General features: G+C 34.8%; 2 protein-coding genes across 2 annotated transcripts; both read right to left on the bottom strand.

Moving 5' to 3' along the window:
* Window positions 1-9306: 9306 nt before the first annotated feature.
* On the bottom strand, window positions 9307-11246 carry LOC110614927 (probable disease resistance RPP8-like protein 2). Its single transcript, XM_043956518.1, has one exon. It carries the CDS (start codon window positions 11156-11158, stop codon window positions 9563-9565), a length of 1596 nt encoding a protein of 531 aa, XP_043812453.1. The 5' UTR covers window positions 11159-11246; the 3' UTR covers window positions 9307-9562.
* A 6031-nt stretch (window positions 11247-17277) lies between these two features.
* LOC110614997 (probable disease resistance RPP8-like protein 2) lies at window positions 17278-19435 on the bottom strand. The gene has a single exon (XM_021756702.2). It carries the CDS (start codon window positions 19365-19367, stop codon window positions 17712-17714), a length of 1656 nt encoding a protein of 551 aa, XP_021612394.1. The 5' UTR covers window positions 19368-19435; the 3' UTR covers window positions 17278-17711.
* Between the last annotated feature and the right edge of the window lie 875 nt (window positions 19436-20310).

Here is a 20310-nt window from a genome sequence, read left to right as displayed (position 1 = left end):
TGACCCCGACACCACAAAACCAACTGAGATAGTGAAGACCGGGCTCCAAATTGATCCCGTCACTCCAGAACCAACGGAAAGCCAGAATCTGAACAAAGCCAAAAGGCCTCAGAACGGTGACCAGGCGAAAAAGGCTTAATGCTTTAAGCAAATCTGAAAATAGGAAAGGGACAGAACAAGCTTGAAAAGGCTGAACCCCGAGTTGAGATACATAGACTTGAGCTCGGAAGAACTAAGCGAGAGAAGAGCCAAACTCGAGAAAGCCAAATGGCAAAATAGAAGTTACAAATCCTCTCTAACCCAAGCAGAAGAAATCAAAGGCATGAGCAGACGAGCAAAGCCACAGCCCCAACTCCACTCAAGGTAGGACCGGAAACAAAACCCAGAAGATAAGCTCGCCATGCTGAGAAGGTACATGATTTAATCTGTTTTGATTACATGTAAAATTATACGCACGGGCTCACATTACTGATGAATCAGCAAGATCAAAAAACAAGAATGCCTTGGCAAACTTAGAAAAACTCACAAGATAGAAGTTTAGTCAATCACTAAATTTCCAGCCCAAATTGATTCAAGGGAGGAAAGATTAGTACCCGGCTGATCAGCCTAGTATGATTTAATTCTTTGAAAAGATTACTGAGTGAACATAAGACCTAAAAAGCTTCTATCCTTAAGATAAATCAAACCCGAAAAAGCTTACTGATAGGAGAAACGAATTAGGCCCTTAATAGATTAGACTTTTAATAAGTTAAGCAGCTCAATAGAACCAGAAAAGCAAACAAAAGCAAAAATAATTCAAGTATAAATACAAACAAAAGCCAAATCTCATTAAACAAAAGAAAAGTAAATTACAACTTTATCTAATCATCTATAACTATGGGGGGAAAGATTGTCTGTAGAGGACTTACATTATTGATTACATCATCATTTACATTATATACACATAGCCTTGGGGAGCCCAGTACTCTCTTGTTCTGACCCCCCAGTACCCACAAAGGGCACTATCTCCCCTCCCCGAGGTCCAACATCTTCCCCTTGGGACTCGGCATCCTCTTCTTGAGGCCTGGCATCGCTCTCTTTAGGCTCACCACTTTCCTGCTCATCTCCCTCCTCCAGCTCGACTTCCTCTTCAAGGGGTCCAGTTGCAGTATGAGAAGCTCCTTTGGGCAGAGGGATATCATCCTCCCCATAGCACACCTCCTCACCATCAGAGTCCACTTCAGGGGCTCGGAGCTGTGCTAATGGGGTGGAGGGGGCATCCCTGGCTTCCTTCAAGCCCCTATTGAACCTGGAGGCAAACATGCAGAATCCCCTGTTCCATATCTCATGTTTCAGCTCGTCAGAAGCTTTGAACTCCGCAAGCCGTGCCTCACAGGCCTCCTCTATCTTTGCTTTCAACTCAGGGGAATCTTGATAACGCCGAAGATGATCTTCACAGGCCTGCTCAATTTCAGCTTTCAGCTCTGAGGAGCCTTTATATTCCAGTAAACGCCTCTGACAGGCCTGATCGATCTCTGCCCTCAGCTCAGCAGACCCCCTATATTCCTGCAGGCGCTCCTCACACACCAACTGGACCTTACCTTCATCAAGCTTGGCATCCTCGAGCAGGGGTGAACACCTCTTTTTCAAAGCCTCAACTTCTTGGCAGAGATATTGATTTTGAAGCTTGGACGCCTCTGCTGCCAAAGTCAGGTCTTTAAGATTATCAGCACGCTTGCTCAGCTCCTGCTCGAGAACGACTATCTGAGCCAAGGCTTCATCTCTTTGAGCCATAACGGTGTCATAACGGACCTGAGCCCCATCACAATCCGCTTTCAGTGTCTTGTACTGATGCCAGACCTCATTCCTCTGGCCCGCAACCTCATCCCTTTCCCACCGAATTTCCTTCAAGGAGGACAGCTGCTCCAAGACTTCGTCACGGCAAACTTCTGCCAAAGCTGCCCTCTCATCAGCCCTCCTGAGAGCATCCTGGGTGTAAGACAATTCCCCCTGTAGAGTCTTCAGATGCTCTTGGGCTGCGGCAAGGTGGCCCCGAGCATCACTGGTCGCAGCAAGGTTCTCCTCCTGGCGCGCCTCCTCAATCCAACGTCAACCTCTATAAAGAGGCCCGTCACCTAACAAAAAGAGAACAGTTGAGACAGAAGACAAAGGAGATCGAATGAAAGACCAAAAATAAAGAGTACGACTTACCATGACGAGCATTTCTCTGATTGTGTCTCCGAGCTCCCCTCGAGTCTGGGACTGAAATGCTACTTGCTCTCGTTAGAGCTGGCCAAAAGACCAGTGAGAGCAAGCAAGCGAGGGTCTAAAGCCTCAATGACCCCGCCAAACATACGCTCCCATAGCACCCCTGCAACAACACTCGCCGGAGACTGGAGGGTAATGTCTTCCGTGTTCAAAATCTCATTGTCTAGGGCAGAGAGCAAGGGCACTACAGGAGTTTTCCCCTTCTCAAGGGAAGGCAGAGCTGGGGTAGGCTGCTTGGAAGCCCGAGACTTCTTGGAGGCAGGAGCCAGAGTAGGAGCATCAGAAGGAGGAGCTCGCTTGCCAGCAGCACCCTCAGGAACGGCTGAGGACTTCTTTCGGGGAGGAACGTCATCGACTGGCCCGGACTCAGCCCTTGTAACGACCCGGAAACCGGTACCACTCAGTAACGGTCCGAACCATCACTGGCACTAGGATCCAGATCGGCTTAAGGCCGCCGGGACCCGTAGCAAGCCGACAATACTCTCTGTGTACCTGATAAATCCCATACATGATACAAAGATACTCAACAATCCTGTAAAACTCTGTAGGCTTAACTACTGCTACTCAGACATAGCAATCTGAAATGGCCCTCAGGGCCTATACCAGGGACTACTATCTGCTGTGGATCAAGGGATTGAAACCCTTTTACTCTGTAACACAATCCACTGGTATCACATCAAAGCCATACATTAAGCCTAACTCACACATTCCTCATCAAGAAACGTAAAACAGGATTCATGTACAAGGGATTAATCATACATCACACTATAGCAAGGATACTAGGAAAAGCACAAGTCTATCCAGTATACGACAGTACATATCTATACATTACATTACAACTAATCTTTTAATTACATCATGTCCACTATGCTATTACAAACATACATTCATGCATAACTTTCCTCTGTACTCTTGCTGACTTTAACTTCCCATAGCTATCTCAGAACCTGCAAAACTGGGGTTAAGGGAGTGGGATGAGCTACTACAGCCCAGTGAGGAGGAACAAGAAAAAACAGTTCATTCATTACATGCTCTCATGAAATGCATCACATCACAAACATATCATCTCAAGGATGAATTTGTCACCAATAACCCTTAACTACATGTTATAATAATGCCAACTGTGCCAAGGAGACTATGTCATCACCTGGTCTACACTTATCGCTCTGATATCATAACATGACCAACTGTGCCAAGGAGACGAGGTCTCACCTGGTCTACACTTAACTCTGATTTGACAGCCCAGCTGTCTCACTCATAGTTCCAGGAGCGACCTGGACTATCCAGGGGCGACCTGGTATGGCTATCTCATGCCATAAATCTGTATCTGCTCTCTGTCAAGGGCTAAGGATCATCCAACATTCATCCACATAAACAACAACGTATATGCAATGCATCATCGTCGTGAAGTCTAATGCAATACAACCTAATACATAACATGGCAGTTTATGATGCATGGATCATGCTAGAATCGTGTCATTTCTCAAGAGAAAATATGTAGTTTAGTTCCACTCACCTCTAGCCAATGCTGGCTAACTCTGGGCCAACTCTAACTCTGGAGCCTCCTCGGTTCCTCGGTCCAATCCTACACAGATGGACGTAAATGAGGTACCAAACATACTCTAACATAACTATGAACATCTCTCCAAAATCTCCAAAAACCCTCTAAAACATCACAAAACATGCATGCAAAACAAGCAAAGGAAGGCTGGACAGGGCACCTTCGGCAGCACCTTCGGCGGCCGAATGTCTCCTCCAGAGACGAAAGTCAGGCATGTTCGGCGGCCTAACTTGGACTTTCGGGGGCCGAACCTGAGTTTAGCCAGAACTCAGTTTCGTGCACAAGGACGCCTGCCAGTCCCTCCATCACCTGTTCAGACCTCAACACATGCATTTAACCCTTCTAAAACATGCATAAACACTTCAACAAGCCTAAGGGAGCTTCAAATAACTTTAAACTCCAACAAACAAGCTCACAAGACACACATCAAACATAGAGGATTCATAAACCCTATGATGCACATCTCATGCAAACTCATGCCTAGCTCCCTTTTCCCTTTACAAAACTCATAAAAACATCATAAGAACCATGGATCAACACTTACCTCTTGAAGAACAAAGGCTGAGATGATCCAAACTCAAAGATATGGAGAAGCCAAGCTTCAAAAGCTTCAAACTCCAAAACCTTGTTTCAAGCTCACAACTCTTCAAAACAAGGGTAAAACTCATTAAAACCGTGAAAGATTTGAAGAAAAACCATGAAAATACTTTAAGGAGATCAAGACCTCACCTAGGTCAGAAGGAGAGAAGAAACCTCCTCCTTTTTCTACCACTCGGTGCCCTTATAGATGAGCAACCGCCTCAGGTTCGGCTGCCGAATCACATGCAAAACTATGCAACCTTCGGCGGCCGAACTTAACCTTCGGGGGCCGAAACTAGGGAACTTTAGGCGGCCGAACTTAACCTTAGGGGGCCGAACATGGCAAAATGCCTCCTTGGCCATATCTCTTCAAAACTTAATCCTTTTCTACGCTAACCCTTTAAAACACTTGAACATATTTTAGAAAACTTTCTCTTACCCTTCCAGAGACCTCTGACATCCTCAAACTCCCCCGGACGGTAGGAATTCCGATGTCTGAAGCTAGCCGGGTATTACAGCCCTCTCCCTAGGAATGCCCTTATCAATAAAGGCAACCACGACGGCAGCTACCTGAACTCCTTCACCTGCCGGGACGACCTCCATCTCACCCTCTAGAGTCCTCCCATAAGCTGGAGAGACCTCGAACCTCTCCTCAGGGGCATCCCCTAAAGACGGAGCAGCATCCACCCTCACAAGCCCGGGGTCCTCGACTGGCCTAACAGTAACCTTCAATACGACTTCTACCCTCGCAATTACGGCCTGTTGGGACCCGGTGGCCTGAGAAGATCAAGGAAGGGCACTAGACCTGCTGCGGCTGGAAGGCTTGGAGGTCCTAATGCCCCGGGAGCTCGGCTTAGAAGCTCGAGAAGAAGCCGGAGCTAGGGAAACAGATCAGCCTGCCGACCTGGAAGAAATGACCTGGGCCACATCCTGAGTAGCTTCAGACACGGACTGCCCAGCTCGAAAAGCGTCCAAAGCGGCCTTCATGCTCTCCCGAGACAGAGTAAAGTTCTTGGGAGGCTTGATTTTGTCCATCACTACTTGGGAAGCTGCAGAAACCCCAAAACCGAAACAAGTTAGAAAAGCCTTCGGAGAAAAATCAAGAAAGGAGAAACAAAGCAATTAAACAAAATGGAATACCCGCGTCCCTGCAGTCCTGAAGACTGGACACAAACATGCACTTTTCGACGTCATACTTCTTCTCAACAGAAGTCAGTCGAAGATACCTGACCTGCTCAGAAAGGCTTAACTGAGGCAAATCGTTGCAGCCTAGAAGGACATCCTTCCAGGAGAGCTCCACCTCCCAAGACAACCCGGAGTCCTTCTTCAGCTCTACCACAGCAAACCCCTCTACTCAGCCTTTTATTGAGTCCTTATGACCCAAAAATATGGACAGACCTCCGCGAGGGGCAAAATAGTAAAAGCCTGACTCGCCTTCACTAGACGAAAAAAGGTAACGAACAGACGCGCTGTGGGCGTGAACCCCAGCTTAAACAAACAGATTCAAAAGAACACATGAATAAAATGGAATTAGGAGCCAGCATCCGAGGGGTTATCCCCGGAAGACCTCAATGAAAAAAGGGAAGAAGGAAAAAGTTAAACCATACTCTCGTTGTTTGACAAAGAAGACAAAACTGCGGTCTCTCTGGGGGGTCGATTAGACCGGAGGGAGGAGGATCGAGAAGAACGATCCTCTCGTTACGATAAGGAGCCTGGATATGGAAGAGAGGGGTATCCAGATACTCCCGGGAGAAGAAAATTTTTCAAGGTGGAAGGAGTAATACTATACTCTTGGTTAATGACATCAGGGAGCTTTGAGCTATCCATGGAGGAATGAAAAGCGTACCTTGAAAACGGCGGGGGCAGGAGAACAGAGATAGCGATACACGCAGAGAGCAGAGAAGAGCAAGAGTTTTGGGAAGACTGAGAAAATTCAAATTTTGAAACAGTAAAGTGAAGAAGAGACGTTTTAAGGGAAACTTTCCTTGGGCCGCGCGGTCATAATGATTCTCGATATTTACCCCTCATCATTCATGAAATAATTGATGAGAAGGTAAAGGGACAATTGATGACCGCTGGGTTTCACCACCCCGATACAGGGTCAAGTCCAAGATGACAACTCTGATCCAAGGGTCAAAAGGCATCTTTAATGAGTCGGCCTGGACCACACGGCCTTGAGGTCGGGCCTTCCTTGAGCCTTAGTCTCTCCACACCTAGCTCGGTTCTAAAGCCTAGTAGGAGAAGGGACAACCGCCATCCATCCAGCAGATCTGTTACACGCGTGTCAGGGGAGAATTAAATGGCCGTTTAGCATGGAACAGACGTCTGACATTTTAGTACGTACGTATTCGTATGACAGAGACAGGTGGCCCAATAGTGGCAAAACCGTTAGATATCACTAGCAGACAAAAGAAAAGAATAAAAGGAGATGAGCTCCCTCCACTCAGACCAAGCTTACTCAACCATTGTAAATCCTATTTTCTCTGGATCTCAGAGCATCGACATAGATGAAGAAAAATATTTTTTTTATTAACTTTTCAATTATATCTTTTTAAAAATATTAAATTTTATTAATATTAAGATATATTTAAATAATTAATGAGAAATTATTTTTAAAATAAAATAAAATAGAATTATAATAGTTAATTTATGTATTAACCATGTATAAAAAAAATGGATAATAATTTTACGATAACAATAAAAAGAAAAGGTGGACCAAAATTATAAAATTGAGTAATATTTTTAAAAAAATTATAATTTAATTTTAAAATATTACTATTATTTACAAAGTAGTCATTATATTTTTAAAATCTTAAAAAAAAAAATTTCATAAATAAAATAACTTTTCCATCAAATTGTGGTAAATAAATGGAGAGAGAAATTTGTTAAAATTTTAGTTTACCCTCCAATAATAAATATCTAAATTAAAATACAAAAGTTTATTTTGTATGGAGGATCCACACTTGCCAACTCAAACCAATACTATTTCTTAATTTCAATTTAAATAATAGTTTAATTAAAATCATAAATCCAAAACCAGTTTTCAAATCTAAAAGTCATCAATAAAATTCCAAATCAGTAAAAAAAAAAAAAAACCGTAAATAATGTATAGAATCAAAAAAGTATAATCAATTATAAACTCGAAAATTGCTGAAATTTTCTTCAAGTCATCCAAACCAAACCCAAAATGAGATTGATTAGAAGCAGAGAGAGATTGATTGCAACCAAATTTGACAAGCCCCACTTACCACAAGAAAGGGAGAAGAGGAGAGCAAGTGGTTGTTCTCGAGTAATTGTCTAGAACCTCCAAGCCTTGCCCACCAAAATCTCAATTGAAAGCAACTCATGACGATGCCAATATTTCTTTGTCTACAACATTGATAACGGGACCATGGGATGCAGTGAACTTCCGTTGGCAAAGAAGGCGCTGCTAAGCTTCGTATTAGTGACTCTCACTGGTTTATTTAATGAAAATTTATGGACTGTGTTGAAAAGTTGAGTATTATTGATTTTGATATCAAACTATTTTGAAATAGGAAAAATTAAATGAAATGAATGATGAAAAAGAAAAGAAGAGAGATCTGTTGATTTAAGAGAAAATTAAATTTAATTAACACTAAGAATATTTTGATCTTTCCCTCTGTATTTAGTGAAAAAGAAAATTAGTGAAGGATAAAAAGATTTATTTGTTAATAATTTAATTATATAAATGTTTTAATATATTTTTTAAAATATAAGAGCTAATTTGGGCAAAAATTATGGATGAAATACTAAATTTTTTTATTTTTTTAAGATGGAGTTTTTTTTTCAAAATATTCTAACAATAAAAAAATATTTATGGCCGTAAGGGACAAAATGGCTCTTAACTCATCACTATCAATTTGAGGACTTTTGCTACCAAACCCCAGACAAGGGTGGCCTGCATATTAACTTGAAACAACCAATTAAGTTTGACCCAAAGAAGTCCATACTCATATTAAAAGCAAAAAAGAAAGAAAAGAAAAAAGAAAAAAGAAAAAAGAAAAAAGAAAAAAAGCCAGGAGAAGATATTGTGGAGAGAGAATAGGCTCATATCCAAAACTGATTTGACACAATGATTTGATTATTTTAGACGTACGGCGGATAATCTCTCTCAAGTCTGAACAACGTACTCTCTTATAAATTTTGAATTTGTGAGTAACCATAATATATATAGTTAATTTATGTTTTATTTTTCTTTTTAATCTTAAATTAAACTAACTTAAACTAATTTGATAATTAAATAATACAGAATAAAATATGAAAATAGGAGTGAAATTGATATAGAATCATGTATTGTGGTCGATGAATTAACCAAATAGTAGCCATAAATAAGAGAAGGCACCCTCTTTTTACCCACAAGAAGAAAATTGCCAAAAAGATAATAATCAAAAAAATTATTTTTTATTAATTTTTAATTATATTTATTTTAAAAATATTAAAAAATATTTTAAATATTCGAATTATAAAAATGATAATTAATTAAAAATTATTTTAAAAATAATATAAAATTAAATAAGATTATAATAGTGAATTTATATATATTATAATATTAAAAAAATAAATAATATTTTTAAAATAAAAAAAAAAAAGAAAAAAAAAATTATAGAGTGGATTGGGTTCCTGTATTGCATTCCCACATAAGCATAATGCGAAAGTTTTGTTATTCTTTTTTTTGCTTTTTGCCCCTTTTGGAGTGCGGAGCATAACCCGTAGCTGCATTCATATTCCAAGCGGAGAGAGTATATAATTGTAAAATTTAATATGAGGACCCATTCTTTCACCTCCTCATTCTTTCCCTAACCCAACCTTTTTTTTTAAGCTAATCTCAATTTATGTGGCGACAATACTCACCAGTCACTCCCTTGCGCAGCCCATGTTTTATCAATGCAAACTTCATCTCGGGGGCTCATGACAAAATTAAGAAAAATACAGATTAAATGTCAGATATTGATCGCGTGCAAAAACTTGGATGGCCTTATAATTCACCAAATAATACCGAATAAATGCTAATAACAATCAAATTATTAAGAGCCGCCACCCCTGTTTCAAAAGTTACAAACATGGATCAAATGCTGGAATTTTCTATCATCTCGAATCTCTAAAGAATTACCTCCAATGTAGTGGGCAGAGGAGGCATTTGGGATCAAACAGCAGCTACCTTTCTTCCCTGATTCGCAAATTTGAAATATTCTTGATCTTGTAATTTTCTTCACCTCTCAATCTCCTTGCTAGGTCCCCATGCGAAGGCAGTAAAACAAGCTCTTGAATCGTAGAGATGTGCTGTAAACCTTCCGGAAGAAATCTCAAATTCGGACAATCTTCAAATTTAAGCTTCTTCAAACTTGGAAAAGCCCCATTTACAATCTCAGTCCACTCCACCAGGTCCTTCGAAGATATCAACAATGTTTCCAGCTCCGGATATCCACCTGCGTTGCAAAACTCTTTACCAATGATCTTTGTCTTATAGGCATCATCTAAAATGAGATGTTTTAATTTAGGAAGAAACTGAAGAACAGAAGACGGGAACTCCAAGAGAGTAGAACGATTTAATTCTAGACGGATAAGGTTTTCCATGGAGGCAAGCCAATTAGGCATTTCAATTAAGCCACCATATAAACTAAGCTCTTGAATATGAGGTGGAGGAGAAAATGGCTCCAAATCAGGCAATGGTGTGCCAAGGTACGCATCTTCTACATTTAGTGAGAGGGAGACGAGGTTTTCAAGATTAAAAATGGCTGCATATAGCTCATTGGCATGATCCTCCACATTCCGAATATTAAGGTTTCGTAAATGGGTTAAGGTACTCAATTCACTGGCAAAGCCAGCATCAGCACAAACACCAATAAGTGAATATAGATTTACCAACGTTCCAATCCCTCTTGGAACATGATTGTCGAATATAAGGTGCCTCAGCTGTTTAATATTCAGAATTTCTATTGGTAGTTGATGCAGCTTTGAATGTGTTACCTCCAAAGTTTGTAGTTTCTGAAGATTACCAATTGTATGCGGCAGCTTCTTTATGCCCGTATCCTTCAAGCCTAAATACCTGAGGTGAACCAATTCTCCCACTTCATCAGGTAAGTACTCTATTCTTCCATCCAATTCCAACACCAAAATAAATTGCAATGCACAAACAGTTTGCAAAAACACCTGAGAGAAGTATACATACTCGTATACATGGAAGGATATAGATCCCAAAGCTTCCGCAAACAAGGATCGAATTAGAAAGGTTTTGAAGTTAGGAGGCAGGTCTTCTCCACCATTCGTAATGGATGCATGTATAGGCAAATTCGCAGCTTTAAAAACAAAATCGTGCTCCTCGACTTCAGTAATGCATGATTTTTTATGGAATTTAGAGACTGATAATCTTGTCTTATAATAACCATACACTTCGTGAAGCATCCCAAGGTCAATTAATTCCTTAATATTACTTGCTGCTGTATCTTCCATAATCTCCCCTGGTTTTTCTGGTATTAAACCTTGAGCTAACAACAACCTAACTACGTAGTCCTTATCGTTATGCCAACACATAGAACGAAGGAAGATATAATCAAGGCAGGATTTGAGATGATGAGGCAGGTTTTCATATTTAGTTTTGTAAGCAGCGAAAGCAGAAGTCTCACCTTGGTCATTTTGAATTCTGGCAGCAATAGGGGCATCGGATGATGCTTCTCCTGTGGCCATCTCCCCATAAAACTCCTCACCAAGTAGACCACCATCGGAATTACGAATGGAGTAGAAGAGAGGCATGATTATCAGATCAAAATGACGAGAAACTGAGCGGGTAGGTTTAGGAAGCTTGAGATCAGAGTCAACGCGGGATAATTTATCAACTTGACCTGTCAAGTGTACGTACTCGTTTTCAAGCGTGGAAGATATACCCTAAGATAAAATATCTGTAGAGTAAATGTCATTTTTGTCCATCAACTTTTTTTTTTAATCACAATTATATTCATAGGACTACAAGCCCTATCTTTTAAATTTATTCAAATAGTTGGGAATTCTAAAATAATTTATTTAATTAAATAAAAAACTTAAATTTTTTAAATTTAATTACGATTATAATTAAAATTTTCGATTTTATATCTCAATTTAAATTTAAATCTATTGTAAATGTAAACTAATTTTAACCAAAAATTTATTTATATATAATGTAATATATTATTTATTTATTAATTCTTAAATATAAGTTAAATGAATGTAAACAATCCTTTAATTCTACTTATTCATATACTCTGATCTAATATACTCTAATCTAAAATACATGATGCCGTAATATTAGTCTATTATTAAATTATTTTTAAAACTAATAAATTTTATTTTTTAAATATATATACTAAATATGAGTATATTAAAAATCAATGAATAAATTACTATCTAAAAAATTTATAATTTAAGATAAATTTTAAAAAAATAAGTTTATTTTATAAGAGGGAAAACATGATTATTTGATATGGACATCAATAGAGCGCTGAACTGATATACTTAATGCCCACAAATTTGAGGTCTTAAACTACCAAGTTACTTTCAAGCAAACATTAATCCTCTATTTGAAATAAAAAATTTTATAAAAATTTAATTGAATTAATTTTTTTATAATTATTTTATTTAGAATAAAAAAATTTAATTCATTTTTAATTTAAAAAAATTTTATTTTAAAAATTAAAATGTTATATAATTTAATAAAAATTTATTAAATTTTTTTTATAAAATAAACAATGTAAAAATAAGAATGAGCAATTATCCCATTTCAAAAAAAAAAAAGGAATGAGCAATTATATATGCATTTACAAGATAAATCAATTTCAAATGATAATATACATAGCTAATGGCACTCATATATTTAATCTGATGAAAAATATATTTAATTAAATTAGAAATATCTCATATTTTATTCTCATAATTATCAATTTTTAATTTAAAAAGAAATAAACGATGTTTACATTTTACTTTTTGTCTAAATAGGATTTCGTTTTTTGTATTAAATGGGAGCAAAACAACTACACTGAAATTATACTACGTAAAATGAAAGTAGAAATTCCATTAACATCATCAAATAAACATGGAAAATTTTCGAGAGGAGTCAACATAAAATAAGCACCGATTATGGAGTCAAAATCAAACTAGTGGTGTCTTTTTTTTTTTTTTTTTTTTTTTTTTCTCTTTTTTGCAGTTGGATTTAATTTTGATAAAATTGAATAATTAATTTATTAGAAAGAATTTTTTTTAAAAAATTTTAATTTGAAAATTTTACCATTCAGGTCCATTTAATTGAATTCTAATTTTAGTTAATTTAAATTGAATTGATTTCACCCATAAAATAGAAATAAAATTGATAGGAAAAATATCTTTAAAAATTTTATAAAAATATTATTATTTTTTAATAAATATACTAAATATTTTTTTAATAAATATACCGAATTTAAATGAATAAAAATTTAACTAAAACATTATTAATTTTTTTAATAAACATATTCATAAGAATCCAAATGAATAAAAATTTAACGAAAACATTGTTATTTTTTTTAATAAATATATTCATAAGAATCCAAATGAATAAGATAATATATAAAAAAAAAAATTGCATTGATTTCGTTAAATCAATTTAGTTTTATTTTCAAAGTGAATTATGACTACCTCTTTCACCAACCAAAAATAGAACAGTATTATTCATTCGATTTTTCTTTTAAAAAAATTTTTAAATTAAATTAACTCAAATAATTTGGTTGGAATAAATAATAAAGATTAATTAAGAAATTAGAGATGAAACTGAAATAGAATTATGTATTTTTCGTCAATGAATTAACCAAATAGTAGCTAGAAATAAGAGAAGACGACATATTTTTATCCAAAGAAGAAAATTGCCAAAAAGATATTAACAAAAAATTACTTGGACCCCACACTAGAGCGGTCGCTTGCATTTCCTTTTGTTATAGTTTCAGCCCTTATTTTTGGATAATTTTAGGCACAGCAGAAAAATAAGGGGATAACTTTTTGGGTTACTGGCTTACTCTTATTATTTTTTTTTTTTCGATTGAAGAAACAAAATAATAAGTAAAAAAAAAAAAAAACCTCCACAAGCCCAATCAATTTATACAACCTACTCATCCTAACAGAGTAAAGAATCTACCTCTTATCAACCATACCGAATTGAAGAACAACCGTATAATGTCAGAGCTCAAAGCGGATATATGTATATTAGTTCTATTTTATAAAAATTTTTTAAAACATCTAATACCTTACTTTAAAGTGGAGATATATTATGTCGATCTACTGGATATTAGTTCCGTTTCACAAGAAATTTTTAAGATATTTGATAACAGACCTCAAAATAGATATAAGTCAAACCAACCAACCGGACGTCAGTCTCATTTCACAAAGAATTTCTAAAACATTTAATGCATAGGTTAAAGAACTCGTCGTGACTGTAAAGGGCCAGAGACCTCACAAGGATTGAGAAAATGCTTAGAAATTCTTTAAAGCTGAAAAATGCATGAAAGTCCATCAAGATTGGAAAATGTCAAGGAGCTTGCAAGAGCTGAAGATGCTCAGAAACTCGTCAGGGCTAAGAAAATGTCCATAAGATCTTCAAGATTAAAGAAAGCCCGAAAGCACGTTAGGTCTAAGAAATGCCTGAGATCGTTAAGACTAGAAAATGTCTGAAAGTCCGTCAGGGTTGGACAAATGACCAAAAGCTAGTAAGAGCTGGTCAAGGCAAGAAAAAGTATGCTAAGGCTGAAAAATGCTCGAGAGTCCGATAGGGCTGAAAAAGGCAAAGGAGTTCGTAAAGACTAGAAGATGCCCGGATGATCCTCAAGGCTGGTTGGTGCTAGAGAGAGTCTAGATATTCATCAAGATATTATTATATCACTCAATGTTTACCAGACAAGATCTTAGACCTCACTTGACTAGTCGGCAGGACAAATAGGAAAAAAGTAAGGATATCGTACGCTCAACCCGGAACAATAAGTCACATGTCTCAGATCATGAAAACGACTCTCGCCTTCGAATTTAAAAAATCGAAAATCAGCTATAGGACCTATGATATTATACAATAATCGCCTAAAGTAGGTAGTGAGCTGTCACCATAAGACAATGTCACGTGACAAAAATCTAATAAATCAATATGCCTTTCTATCCATAGAAAGGAAGACCATAGTACCTAGAACCAAGAGAAAAAAGTCTCGGGTGCTTCAGGACAGGTTAGCTTCAGATTGGATAAACTCACAATCTTAATTTCATGATAAAATTTCATAAGAAAGTTACTATTAACAGTTATAATCCAGCAGATCTCATTTACATCTATGATCACATGATTCTTATTTAATTAACCGGTGAAAATCCCTTACCCACGAGCCGGCCACATCATTGCCGAATTATCGGAAAATATTATATTTATCTCTATATTCTTATAGTATAAAAAGAAAAGGATCATTGAAACAAAAGTACACAATTATCTCGTACAAATGCTTTTAAGTTCTATATTCACCTTATTCTCTAAATTATTGACTTGAGTGTCAGAGTGATTATCGTAGATATCAACCACCTCACATTCTTTATCTTGTAGAATTAGTTAATCACAATACAATTTCATTCTGATCACACCGTCATTTTAATTTCAGCTACATCAAAAAAATTTGCTCTCAATTCTACAATCCATGTAAGGCCAATGTTTAGAAGTCAAATACATCACGCTTGATTTTAAGCATTTTGAATTTTAAAATTACATCCGTTTTATAATTTTTATTTACTTTATTTTTACATATAAATTAAAAAAGTAATTTTTTTATTAATTTTTTAATTATATTTTTTAAAAGATATTAAATTTTATTAATATTTAGATATATTTTGATAATTAATAAGAAATTATTTTTAAAATAAGATAATATTAAATAAAATTATGATAGTCCATGTATATATTAATTATGTATAAAAAATTAAACAATAATTTTAGAATAACAACAAAAAAAAAATAGGTAGATAAAAATTATAAGATTGAATGAGTAATATTTTTTAGAGATTTATAATTTAATTCTTAAATAACACCAATATTTACTAAGTCAGTTATTATATTTTTAAAATCTCTTTAAAATATTCGTATTTTTCATCTCGATTAATAAAATAATTTTTTCATTAAATTTTAACATTTTTTTCATTAAAACTATAATAAATGGAGAGAGAAATTTGTTAAAATCCTAAATTATTCAAAACTTTATTTTATATGGAGAATCCACACTTGCCAACTCAAACCAATACCATTTCTTAATTTCAATTTTAATAATAGTTTAATTAAATTCATAAATCCAAAACCAGTTTTTAAATCTAAAAAGTATCAATAAAATTCCAAATCAGTAAAAAAAAAAAAAAACCTAAGTAATGTATAGAATCAAAGAAGTATAATCAATTATAAACTCGAAAATTGCTGAAATTTTCTTCAATCAAGGCATCCAAACTAAACCCAAAATGAGATTGATTAGAAGCAGAGAGAGATTGATTTTTAGATTTGACAATGCCAACGTTTCTTTGTTTACAACATTGACAACGGGACTATGGGATGCAGTGAAAGCACTGCTGAGCTTCGTGTTGGTGACTCTCTCACTTATTCAAGTCATACTTGAGATGATAATATTATAGTTTATTTAATGAAAATTTACGGATTGTGTTGAAAGGTCGAGTATTATTGATTTTGATGTCAAACTATTTTGAAATAGGAAGAATCAAATGAAATGAGTGATGAAAAAGAAAAGCAGAAAGATCTGTTGATTTAGGAGAAAATTAAATTTAATTAACACTAAGGATATTTTGATTCTTCCTCTTTAGTGAAAAAAAAAATTAGTGAAAGATGAAAAAATTTATTTATTAATAATTTAATTATATCATAACGTTTTAATATATTTTTTAAAATATAAAAATTAATTTATAAATAATAATAAAAATCATGGGTAAATTAGTAAATTTCTTTAATTTTTTTTTAAGATGATTTTCTTTTGCCATAACTTTTTCTAAATATTCTAACAATAAAGAAATATTTATGGCCGTAAGGGACAAAATGGCTCTTAACTCATCACTATCAATTTCAGGACTTTTGCTACCGAACCCCAGACGAGAGTGGCCTGCATATTAACTTAAAACAACCAATTAAGTTTGACCCAAGGAAGTCCATATTCATATTAAAAGCCAAAAAAAAAAAAAAAAAAAGAAAGAAAAAGGAAAAGAAGCCAGGAGAAGATATTGTGGAGAGAGAATAGGCTCATATCCAAAACAGATTTTACACAATGATTTGATTATTTTAGATGTACGGCGGATAATCTCTCTGAAGTCTGAACAACTTACTCTCTTATAAATTTTGAATTTGTGAGTAACCATAATATATATAGTTAATTTATGTTTTATTTTTCTTTTTAATCTTAAATTAAACTAACTTAAACTAATTTGATAATTAAATAATACAGAATAAAATATGAAAATAGGAGTGAAATTGATATAGAATCATGTATTGTGGTCGATGAATTAATCAAATAGTAGCCATAAATAAGAGAAGACACCCTCTTTTTACCCACAAGAAGAAAATTTCCAAAAAGATAATAATAAAAATTTTTTTTATTAATTTTTAATTATATTTATTTTAAAAATATTAAATAATTTTTAAATATTTGAATTATAAAAATGATAATTAATTAAAGATTATTTTAAAAATAATATAAAATTAAATAAGATTGTAATAGTGAATTTATATATATTATAATATTAAAAAATAAATAATAATTTTAAAATTAAAAAAAGAAAAAGAAAAAAAATTATAGAGTGGATTGGGTTCCTGTATTGCATTCCCACATAAGCATAATGCGAAAGCTTTGTTATTCTTTTTTTTGCTTTGTGCCCCTTTTGGAGTGCGGAGCATAACCCGTAGCTGCATTCATATTCCAAGCGGAGAGAGTAAATAATTGTAAAATTTAATATGAGGACCCATTCTTTCACCTCCTCATTCTTTCCCTAACCCAACCCTTTTTTTCAAGCTAATCTCAATTTATGTGGCGACAATACTCACCAGTCACTCCCTTGCGCAGCCCATGTTTTATCATTGCAAACTTCATATCGGGGGCTCATGACAAAATTAAGAAAAATACAGATTAAATGTCAGATATTGATCGCGTGCAAAAACTTGGATGGCCTTATAATTCACCAAATAATACCGAATAAATGCTAGCAACAATCAAATTATTAAGAGCCGCCACCCCTGTTTCAAAAGTTACAAACATGGATCAAATGCTGGAATTTTCTATCATCTCGAATCTCTAAAGAATTACCTCGAATGTAGTAGTGAGCAGAGGGGGCATTTGGGATCAAACAGCAGCTCCCTTTCTTCCCTGATATCCAAATTTGAAATATTCTTGATCTTGTAATTTTCTTCACCTTTCAATCTCCTTGCTAGGTCCCCATGCGAAGGCCATAAAACAAGCTCTTGAATCGTAGAGATGTGCTGTAAACCTTCCGGAAGAAATCTCAAATTCGGACAATCTTTAAATTTAAGCTTCTTCAAACTTGGAAAAGCCCCATTTACAATCTCAGTCCACTCCACCAGGTCCATCGAAGATATCAACAATGTTTCCAGCTTCGGATATCCACCTGCGTTGCAAAACTCTTTACCAATGATCTTTGTCTTATAGGCATCATCTAAAATGAGATGTTTTAATTTAGGAAGAAACTGAAGAACAGAAGACGGGAACTCCAAGAGAGTAGAACGTTTTAATACTAGACGGATAAGGTTTTCCATGGAGGCAAGCCAATTAGGCATTTCAATTAAGCCACCATATAAACTAAGCTCTTGAATATGAGGTGGAGGAGAAAATGGCTCCAAATCAGGCAATGGTGTGCCAAGGTACGCATCTTCTGCATTTAGTGAGAGGGAGACGAGGTTTTCAAGATTAAAAATGGCTGCAAATAGCTCATTGGCATGATCCTCATACACCATCCGAATATTAAGGTTTCGTAAATGGGTTAAGGTACTCAATTCAATGGCAAAGCCAGCATCAGCATCAGCACAAACACCAACAAGTGAATATAGATTTACCAACGTTCCAATCCCTCTTGGAACATGATTGTCGAATATAAGGTGCCTCAGCTGTTTAATATTCAGAATTTCTATTGGTAGTTGATGCAGCATTGAACTTGTTACCTCCAAAGTTTGTAGTTTCTGAAGATTACCAATTGTATGCGGCAGCTTCTTTATGCCCGTACCCTTCAAGCCTAAATACCTGAGGTGAACCAATTCTCCCACTTCATCAGGTAAGTACTCTATTCCTCCATGCAATTCCAACACCAAAATAAATTGCAATGCACAAACAGTTTGCAAATACACCTGAGAGAAGTACACAGAGTGGTATGCATGGGAGGATATAGATTCCCAAGATTCCGCAAACAAGGATCGAATTAGAAGGGTTTTAAAGTTAGGAGGAAGGTCTTCTCCACCATTGCTAATGGATGCATGTATAGGCAAATTCGCAGCTTTAAAAACAAAATCGTGCTCCTGGACTTCAGTAATGCATGATTTCTTATGGAATTCAGAGACTAATAATCTTGTCGTATAATAATCATACTCTTCGTGAAGCATCCCAAGGTCAATTAATTCCTTAATATTACTTGCTGCTGTATCTTCCATAATCTCCCCTGATTTTTCTGGTATTAGACCTTGAGCTAACAATAACCTAACTACGTGGTCCTTATCGTCATGCCAACACATAGAACAAAGGAAGATATAATCAAGGCAGGATTTGAGATGATGAGGCAGGTTTTCATATTTAGTTTTGTAAGCAGCGAAAGCAGAAGTCTCACCTTGGTCATGTTGAATTATGGCTGCAACAGGGGGATCGGATAATGCTTCTCCTTTGGGCATCTCCCCATAAAGCCGCTCACCAAGAAAAGGACCATCGGAATTACGAAAGAAGTAGAAGAGAGGCATGATTATCAGATCAAAATGACGAGAAACTGAGCGGATAGGTTCAGGAAGCTTGAGATCAGAGTCAACGAGGGATAATTTATCAACTTGTGTACGTACTCGTTTTCAAGCGTGGAAGATATACCCTAAGATAAAATATCTGTAGAATAAATATCATTTTTGTCCATTAGCTTTTTTTAATCACAATTATATTCATAGGACTACAAGCCCTATCTTTTAAATTTATTCAAATAGTAGGGAATTCAAAAATAAATTATTTAATTAAATAAAAAACTTAAAATTTTTAAATTTAATTATAATTATAATTAAAGTTTTCGATTTATATCTCAATTTAAATTTAAATCTATTGTAAATGTAAACTAATTTTAACCAAAAATTTATATTTATATATAATGTAATACATTATTTATTTATTAATTCTTAAATATTAGTTAAATGAATGTAAACAATCCTTTAATTCTACTTATTCATATACTCTGATCTAATACACTCTAATCTAAAATGCATGATGCCGTAATATTAATCTATTATTAAATTATTTTTAAAACTAATAAATTTTATTTTTTTAATATATATACTAAATAGGAATATATTAAAAATCAATCAATAAATTACTATCTAAAAAATTTAAGATAAATTTTAAGAAAATAAGCTTATTTTTATAAGAGGGAAAACATGATTATTTGATATGGACATCAATAGAGCGCTGAACTGATATACTTAATGCCCACAAATTTGAGGTCTTAAACTGCCAAGTTATTTTCAAGCAAACATTAATCCTCTATTTGAAATAAAAATTTTTATAAAAATTTAATTGAATTAATTTTTTTATAATTATTTTATTTAGAATAAAAAATTTTAATTCATTTTTAATTTTAAAAAATTTTCATTTTAAAAACTTAAAATGTTATATAATTTTACAAGAATTTATTTAATTTTTTTTTAT

This window comes from Manihot esculenta, chromosome 5 (genome assembly GCF_001659605.2).
Source record: "Manihot esculenta cultivar AM560-2 chromosome 5, M.esculenta_v8, whole genome shotgun sequence".
Taxonomy (NCBI): Eukaryota; Viridiplantae; Streptophyta; class Magnoliopsida; order Malpighiales; family Euphorbiaceae; genus Manihot; species Manihot esculenta.
Note: the sequence above shows the minus strand (reverse complement) of the source record. Positions and strands in the feature narration are given on the sequence as shown.

Excerpts from the sequence above, each read along its gene's own strand:
- LOC110614927 (XM_043956518.1), bottom strand. The coding sequence starts at position 11,158 with ATGCCTCTCTTCTACTCCATTCGTAATTCCGATGGTGGTCTACTTGGT.
- LOC110614997 (XM_021756702.2), bottom strand. The coding sequence starts at position 19,367 with ATGCCTCTCTTCTACTTCTTTCGTAATTCCGATGGTCCTTTTCTTGGT.